Source organism: Salmo trutta, unplaced genomic scaffold (genome assembly GCF_901001165.1).
Source record: "Salmo trutta unplaced genomic scaffold, fSalTru1.1, whole genome shotgun sequence".
NCBI classification, from domain to species: Eukaryota; Metazoa; Chordata; class Actinopteri; order Salmoniformes; family Salmonidae; genus Salmo; species Salmo trutta.
This window is the reverse complement of record NW_021822406.1, coordinates 722,501-731,092: the sequence shown is the minus strand read 5'-3', so window position 1 is coordinate 731,092 and position 8,592 is coordinate 722,501. Positions and strand designations below refer to the sequence as shown.

The 8,592-nt window shown below is 45.2% G+C and overlaps 1 protein-coding gene across 3 annotated transcripts in view; it reads left to right on the top strand.

Moving 5' to 3' along the window:
- Positions 1-213: 213 nt before the first annotated feature.
- LOC115182231 (protein kinase C beta type) overlaps positions 214-8,592 on the top strand; it is a 94,528-nt gene continuing 86,149 nt past the window's right edge. For 2 of the 3 annotated variants that reach the window (XM_029743854.1, XM_029743855.1), the window contains exons 1-2: positions 214-697; positions 3,166-3,197. In XM_029743854.1, the coding sequence (XP_029599714.1) occupies positions 495-697; positions 3,166-3,197 (235 nt within the window). In that variant the 5' untranslated portion in view covers positions 214-494. The remainder of the gene's footprint in view (positions 698-3,165; positions 3,198-8,592) is intronic. The other variant, XM_029743857.1, reaches the window with a different exon arrangement.

Here is an 8,592-nt window from a genome sequence, read left to right as displayed (position 1 = left end):
CATTCACAAACATTCAACAACACAGCCCTTCTCTCTGTCAGTATCTCTGTCTCTCTCGTGACCTAGGCTAAACCCATACCTACTGTTCACCCAAATGTTTGCGACAAAAACAGTCCCTCTGTCTCTTCCTACACACTCACACCGTGCAATTCCGAGTAGATAAGGGGGAGGGCCTTCGTTGCCCCCTATCTCACGGTTTCAGCGCAACACTCTTCCTGCAAACAACATACACACTGCATGAGGCGCTCCGCTCACACACCAGCAGCACGTCGCCACAGCTGTAGCAGCGCTGCTGTCTCCGAGCGAACAGGGAAGCAGGGCCCACGGGGAGTCGGGGACCCGGCAGTGTGAGGCTTGGCAGGAGTCCGGACATTCACACCGAGCGAACACCGGGGGGAAACCGACACCGAGAGAGGAAGAAGGGAGGGAGGCACCTGCTGAAAAGGCACACAACTCTCTCTTTCCTCCTCATTTCAGAACACTTCCGCGTTAAAATGGCTGACCGCGAGCAGGGCAGCAGCGACGGAGAGAGCTCGAGCACCGGGGGATCCGAGCGGCGGGAGAGCGGGGCCGCGAGGGGCTTCGCGCGCCAAGGAGCTCTGCGCCAGAAGAACGTGCACGAGGTCAAGGACCACAAGTTCATCGCGCGCTTCTTCAAGCAGCCCACGTTCTGCAGCCACTGCACGGACTTCATCTGGTTAGTGTGCGTGCGTGGGGGGTGTGTGTGCGGCGCGCAGGGTACAGGTGATTCACTTGCTGCTGAATGACTTTAGCCAGACAGCGAGAGAGAGAGAGACGGCATGAATCACAAACAAGATATTTAACCCACAGCCTCCAAAACCCCGAATGGAACGTGGTTCTATAACCATGAATCCGTCAGTGTAGTGTCCTGTGTGTGGTCGGACCCATCAGACAGATAGGCAGTCTATCGACCGTTCTACCGCTTCACACACTGACTACAGGTTGTGTGTGTGTCGGTGTGTCGGTGTGACACCATTCAGGGATGTTATGATGATCTGTTTTATCTTCAGCTCATTAAGTACAAACTTAATGGGGGGCAGGTAGACTGGTGGTTAGAAGGGGGGGCAGGTAGACTGGTGGTTAGAAGGGGGGGCAGGTAGACTGGTGGTTAGAAGGGGGGGCAGGTAGACTGGTGGTTAGAAGGGGGGGGCAGGTAGACTGGTGGTTAGAAGGGGGGGGCAGGTAGACTGGTGGGTAGAAGGGGGGGGCAGGTAGACTGGTGGTTAGAAGGGGGGGGCAGGTAGACTGGTGGTTAGAAGGGGGGCAGGTAGACTGGTGGTTAGAAGGGGGGGCAGGTAGACTGGTGGTTAGAAGGGGGGCAGGTAGACTGGTGGTTAGAAGGGGGGGCAGGTAGACTGGTGGTTAGAAGGGGGGCAGGTAGACTGGTGGTTAGAAGGGGGGGGGGCAGGTAGACTGGTGGTTAGAAGGGTGGGGGGGGTAGACTGGTGGTTAGAAGGGGGGCAGGTAGACTGGTGGTTAGAAGGGGGGGCAGGTAGACTGGTGGTTAGAAGGGGGGGGCAGGAAGACTGGTGGTTAGAAGGGGGGGCAGGTAGACTGGTGGTTAGAAGGGGGGGCAGGTAGACTGGTGGTTAGAAGGGGGGCAGGTAGACTGGTGGTTAGAAGGGGGGGGCAGGTAGACTGGTGGTTAGAAGGGGGGGGCAGGTAGACTGGTGGTTAGAAGGGGGGGGCAGGTAGACTGGTGGTTAGAAGGGGGGGGGGCAGGTAGACTGGTGGTTAGAAGGGGGGGCAGGTAGACTGGTGGTTAGAAGGGGGGGCAGGTAGACTGGTGGTTAGAAGGGGGGGGCAGGTAGACTGGTGGTTAGAAGGGGGGGGCAGGTAGACTGGTGGTTAGAAGGGGGGGGGGCAGGTAGACTGGTGGTTAGAAGGGGGGGGCAGGTAGTCTGGTGGTTAGAAGGGGGGGGGCAGGTAGACTGGTGGTTAGAAGGGGGGGGGCAGGTAGACTGGTGGTTAGAAGGGGGGGGGGCAGGTAGACTGGTGGTTAGAAGGGGGGGGGGCAGGTAGACTGGTGGTTAGAAGGGGGGGGGGCAGGTAGACTGGTGGTTAGAAGGGGGGGGCAGGTAGACTGGTGGTTAGAAGGGGGAGGGGCAGGTAGACTGGTGGTTAGAAGGGGGGGGGCAGGTAGACTGGTGGTTAGAAGGGGGGGGGCAGGTAGACTGGTGGTTAGAAGGGGGGGGGGGGTAGACTGGTGGTTAGAAGGGGGGGCGGGTAGACTGGTGGTTAGAAGGGGGGGCAGGTAGACTGGTGGTTAGAAGGGGGGGCAGGTAGACTGGTGGTTAGAAGGGGGGCAGGTAGACTGGTGGTTAGAAGGGGGGCAGGTAGACTGGTGGTTAGAAGGGGGGGGGGGCAGGTAGACTGGTGGTTAGAAGGGGGGGGGGGGCAGGTAGACTGGTGGTTAGAAGGGGGGGGGCAGGTAGACTGGTGGTTAGAAGGGGGGGGCAGGTAGACTGGTGGTTAGAAGGCGGGGGCAGGTAGACTGGTGGTTAGAAGGGGGGCAGGTAGACTGGTGGTTAGAAGGGGGGCAGGTAGACTGGTGGTTAGAAGGGGGGCAGGTAGACTGGTGGTTAGAAGGGGGGCAGGTAGACTGGTGGTTAGAAGGGGGGGCAGGTAGACTGGTGGTTAGAAGGGGGGGCAGGTAGACTGGTGGTTAGAAGGGGGGGCAGGTAGACTGGTGGTTAGAAGGGGGGGCAGGTAGACTGGTGGTTAGAAGGGGGGGCAGGTAGACTGGTGGTTAGAAGGGGGGGCAGGTAGACTGGTGGTTAGAGCGTTGGACTAGTAACTGAAAGGTTGCTGGATCAAATCCCTGAGCTGACAAGGTACAAATCTGTCGTTCTGCCCCTGAACAAGGCAGTTAACCCACTGTTCCTAGGCCGTCATTGTAAAATAAGAATTTGTTCTTAACTGATTTGCCTAGTTAAATAAAGGTCACAAACATAGTTAACTGTTTTATCTGTTGTTTTATCTGTAATGTGGATGCTTTGGTGTGTTTGGACCCCAGGAAGAGTAGCTAATGAGGATCCCTAATAAATACAACCACAATTCCAACGTTAGAAAGAGGTGTGTTGTAGTGAGGACATTCCATCATCAGAGTCCATACTAAACCTCATGTTTCATTTCTCTTCACAGGGGTTTCGGGAAGCAAGGTTTCCAGTGTCAAGGTAGGACTTATCTACAGGCCTATTGGCCTACTGTAGCAGCCTAGTCTATATAATGTAGTAGGTTACTGTAGCAGCCTAGTCTATATATTGTAGTAGGTTACTGTAGCAGTCTATATATTGTAGTAGGTTACTATAGCAGCCTAGTCTATATATTGTAGTAGGTTACTATAGCAGCCTAGTCTATATATTGTAGTAGGTTACTGTAGCAGCCTAGTCTATATATTGTAGTAGGTTACTGTAGCAGCCTAGTCTATATATTGTAGTAGGATACTATAGCAGCCTAGTCTATATATTGTAGTAGGTTACTATAGCAGCCTAGTCTATATATTGTAGTAGGTTACTGTAGCAGTCTAGTCTATATATTGTAGTAGGTTACTATAGCAGCCTAGTCTATATATTGTAGTAGGTTACTATAGCAGCCTAGTCTATATATTGTAGTAGGTTACTGTAGCAGCCTAGTCTATATATTGTAGTAGGTTACTATAGCAGCCTAGTCTATATATGGTAGTAGGTTACTATAGCAGCCTAGTCTATATATTGTAGTAGGTTACTGTAGCAGCCTAGTCTATATATTGTAGTAGGTTACTGTAGCAGCCTAGTCTATATATTGTAGTAGGTTACTATAGCAACCTAGTCTATATATTGTAGTAGGTTACTATAGCAGCCTAGTCTATATATTGTAGTAGGTTACTGTAGCAGCCTAGTCTATATATTGTAGTAGGTTACTGTAGCAGCCTAGTCTATATATTGTAGTAGGTTACTATAGCAGCCTAGTCTATATATTGTAGTAGGATACTATAGCAGCCTAGTCTATATATTGTAGTAGGTTACTATAGCAACCTAGTCTATATATTGTAGTAGGTTACTATAGCAGCCTAGTCTATATATTGTAGTAGGTTACTATAGCAGCCTAGTCTATATATTGTAGTAGGTTACTGTAGCAGCCTAGTCTATATATTGTAGTAGGTTACTGTAGCAGCCTAGTCTATATATTGTAGTAGGTTACTATAGCAGCCTAGTCTATATATTGTAGTAGGTTACTATAGCAGCCTAGTCTATATATTGTAGTAGGTTACTGTAGCAGCCTAGTCTATATATTGTAGTAGGTTACTATAGCAACCTAGTCTATATATTGTAGTAGGTTACTGTAGCAGCCTATTCTATATATTGTAGTAGGTTACTATAGCAGCCTAGTCTATATATTGTAGTAGGTTACTGTAGCAGCCTAGTCTATATATTGTAGTAGGTTACTATAGCAGCCTAGTCTATATATTGTAGTAGGTTACTATAGCAGCCTAGTCTATATATTGTAGTAGGTTACTGTAGCAACCTAGTCTATATATTGTAGTAGGTTACTGTAGCAGCCTAGTCTATATATTGTAGTAGGTTACTGTAGCAGCCTAGTCTATATATTGTAGTAGGTTACTGTAGCAGCCTAGTCTATATATTGTAGTAGGTTACTGTAGCAGCCTAGTCTATATATTGTAGTAGGTTACTATAGCAGTCTATATATTGTAGTAGGTTACTGTAGCAGCCTAGTCTATATATTGTAGTAGGTTACTGTAGCAACCTAGTCTATATATTGTAGTAGGTTACTGTAGCAGCCTAGTCTATATATTGTAGTAGGTTACTGTAGCAGCCTAGTCTATATATTGTAGTAGGTTACTATAGCAGCCTAGTCTATATATTGTAGTAGGTTACTATAGCAGCCTAGTCTATATATTGTAGTAGGTTACTGTAGCAGCCTAGTCTATATATTGTAGTAGGTTACTATAGCAGCCTAGTCTATATATTGTAGTAGGTTACTATAGCAGCCTAGTCTATATATTGTAGTAGGTTACTATAGCAGCCTAGTCTATATATTGTAGTAGGTTACTGTAGCAGCCTATTCTATATATTGTAGTAGGTTACTATAGCAGCCTAGTCTATATATTGTAGTAGGTTACTGTAGCAGCCTAGTCTATATATTGTAGTAGGTTACTGTAGCAGCCTAGTCTATATATTGTAGTAGGTTACTGTAGCAGCCTAGTCTATATATTTTAGTAGGTTACTGTAGCAGCCTAGTCTATATATTGTAGTAGGTTACTATAGCAGCCTAGTTTATATATTGTAGTAGGTTACTATAGCAGCCTAGTCTATATATTGTAGTAGGTTACTATAGCAGCCTAGTCTATATATTGTAGTAGGTTACTATAGCAGCCTAGTCTATATATTGTAGTAGGTTACTATAGCAGCCTAGTCTATATATTGTAGTAGGTTACTATAGCAGTCTAGTCTATATATTGTAGTAGGTTACTATAGCAGCCTAGTCTATATATTGTAGTAGGATACTATAGCAGCCTAGTCTATATATTGTAGTAGGTTACTATAGCAACCTAGTCTATATATTGTAGTAGGTTACTATAGCAGCCTAGTCTATATATTGTAGTAGGTTACTATAGCAGCCTAGTCTATATATTGTAGTAGGTTACTGTAGCAGCCTAGTCTATATATTGTAGTAGGATACTATAGCAGCCTAGTCTATATATTGTAGTAGGTTACTATAGCAGCCTAGTCTATATATTGTAGTAGGTTACTATAGCAGCCTAGTCTATATATTGTAGTAGGTTACTATAGCAGTCTATATATTGTAGTAGGTTACTGTAGCAGTCTAGTCTATATATTGTAGTAGGTTACTATAGCAGCCTAGTCTATATATTGCAGTAGGTTACTATAGCAGCCTAGTCTATATATTGTAGTAGGTTACTATAGCAGCCTAGTCTATATATTGTAGTAGGTTACTATAGCAGCCTAGTCTATATATTGTAGTAGGTTACTGTAGCAGCCTAGTCTATATATTGTAGTAGGTTACTGTAGCAGCCTAGTCTATATATTGTAGTAGGTTACTGTAGCAGCCTAGTCTATATATTGTAGTAGGTTACTATAGCAGCCTAGTCTATATATTGTAGTAGGTTACTGTAGCAGCCTAGTCTATATATTGTAGTAGGTTACTGTAGCAGCCTAGTCTATATATTGTAGTAGGTTACTATAGCAGCCTAGTCTATATATTGTAGTAGGTTACTGTAGCAGCCTAGTCTATATATTGTAGTAGGTTACTATAGCAGCCTAGTCTATATATTGTAGTAGGTTACTATAGCAGCCTAGTCTATATATGGTAGTAGGTTACTATAGCAGCCTAGTCTATATATTGTAGTAGGTTACTATAGCAGCCTAGTCTATATATTGTAGTAGGTTACTATAGCAACCTAGTCTATATATTGTAGTAGGTTACTAAGCAGTCTATATATTGTAGTAGGTTACTAAGCAGTCTATATATTGTAGTAGGTTACTATAGCAGCCTAGTCTATATATTGTAGTAGGTTACTGTAGCAGCCTAGTCTATATATTGTAGTAGGTTACTATAGCAGCCTAGTCTATATATTGTAGTAGGTTACTATAGCAGCCTAGTCTATATATTGTAGTCGGTTACTATAGCAGCCTAGTCTATATATTGTAGTCGGTTACTATAGCAGCCTAGTCTATAAATTGTAGTAGGTTACTGTAGCAGCCTAGTCTATATATTGTAGTAGGTTACTGTAGCAGCCTAGTCTATATATTGTAGTTGGTTACTATAGCAGCCTAGTCTATATATTGTAGTAGGTTACTATAGCAGCCTAGTCTATATATTGTAGTAGGTTACTGTAGCAGCCTAGTCTATATATTGTAGTAGGTTACTATAGCAACCTAGTCTATATATTGTAGTAGGTTACTGTAGCAGCCTAGTCTATATATTGTAGTAGGTTACTGTAGCAGCCTAGTCTATATATTGTAGTAGGTTACTATAGCAGCCTAGTCTATATATTGTAGTAGGTTACTATAGCAACCTAGTCTATATATTGTAGTAGGTTACTATAGCAGCCTAGTCTATATATTGTGGTAGGTTACTATAGCAGCCTAGTCTATATATTGTAGTAGGTTACTATAGCAGCCTAGTCTATATATTGTAGTAGGTTACTGTAGCAGCCTAGTCTATATATTGTAGTAGGTTACTATAGCAGCCTAGTCTATATATTGTAGTAGGTTACTATAGCAACCTAGTCTATATATGGTAGTAGGTTACTATAGCAACCTAGTCTATATATTGTAGTAGGTTACTATAGCAACCAAGTCTATATATTGTAGTAGGTTACTAAGCAGTCTATATATTGTAGTAGGTTACTAAGCAGTCTATATATTGTAGTAGGTTACTATAGCAGCCTAGTCTATATATTGTAGTAGGTTACTATAGCAGCCTAGTCTATATATTGTAGTCGGTTACTATAGCAGCCTAGTCTATATATTGTAGTCGGTTACTATAGCAGCCTAGTCTATAAATTGTAGTAGGTTACTGTAGCAGCCTAGTCTATATATTGTAGTAGGTTACTGTAGCAGCCTAGTCTATATATTGTAGTTGGTTACTATAGCAGCCTAGTCTATATATTGTAGTAGGTTACTATAGCAGCCTAGTCTATATATTGTAGTAGGTTACTGTAGCAGCCTAGTCTATATATTGTAGTAGGTTACTATAGCAACCTAGTCTATATATTGTAGTAGGTTACTGTAGCAGCCTAGTCTATATATTGTAGTAGGTTACTGTAGCAGCCTAGTCTATATATTGTAGTAGGTTACTATAGCAGCCTAGTCTATATATTGTAGTAGGTTACTATAGCAACCTAGTCTATATATTGTAGTAGGTTACTATAGCAGCCTAGTCTATATATTGTGGTAGGTTACTATAGCAGCCTAGTCTATATATTGTAGTAGGTTACTATAGCAGCCTAGTCTATATATTGTGGTAACTTATTATATACCACGTCATTATAATACAGTAGCCAAATGTATTGACTATAAATATTTCCCACGTTGCTATGGTGATCTGTTGATGGTTAACGGTTAGACCCGATGTCTGCTCTTGTCTTCTGGTCCGTCTCAGTTGGTGACAGGGGGTTCCGTTGCCACCGGGAGGAGTAGGTTACAGGGGGAGGAACGAGGGCAGCGGGTGGGTGTCCAGCTGGGATGTCGCGCCGCGCTGTGATTGATCCCAGTCATTATTTATAGCAGGGATGGGTAACCGGGGGGCCTCATCATGATGGGTCTTTGATAGGGGTGGGGGCCGCTCATCATGATGGGTCTTTGATAGGGGTGGGGGCCGCTCGTCGTGGCGGTGGTGGGGGCCGCTCGTCGTGGCGGGGGTGGGGGCCGCTCGTCGTGGCGGGGGCCGCTCGTCGTGGCGGGGGTGGGGGCCGCTCGTCGTGGCGGTGGTGGGGGCCGCTCGTCGTAGCGGGGGTGGGGGCCGCTCGTGGGGGTGGGGGCCGCTCGTCGTGACGGGGGTGGGGGCCGCTCGTGGGGGTGGGGGTGGGGGCCGCTCGTTGTGGTG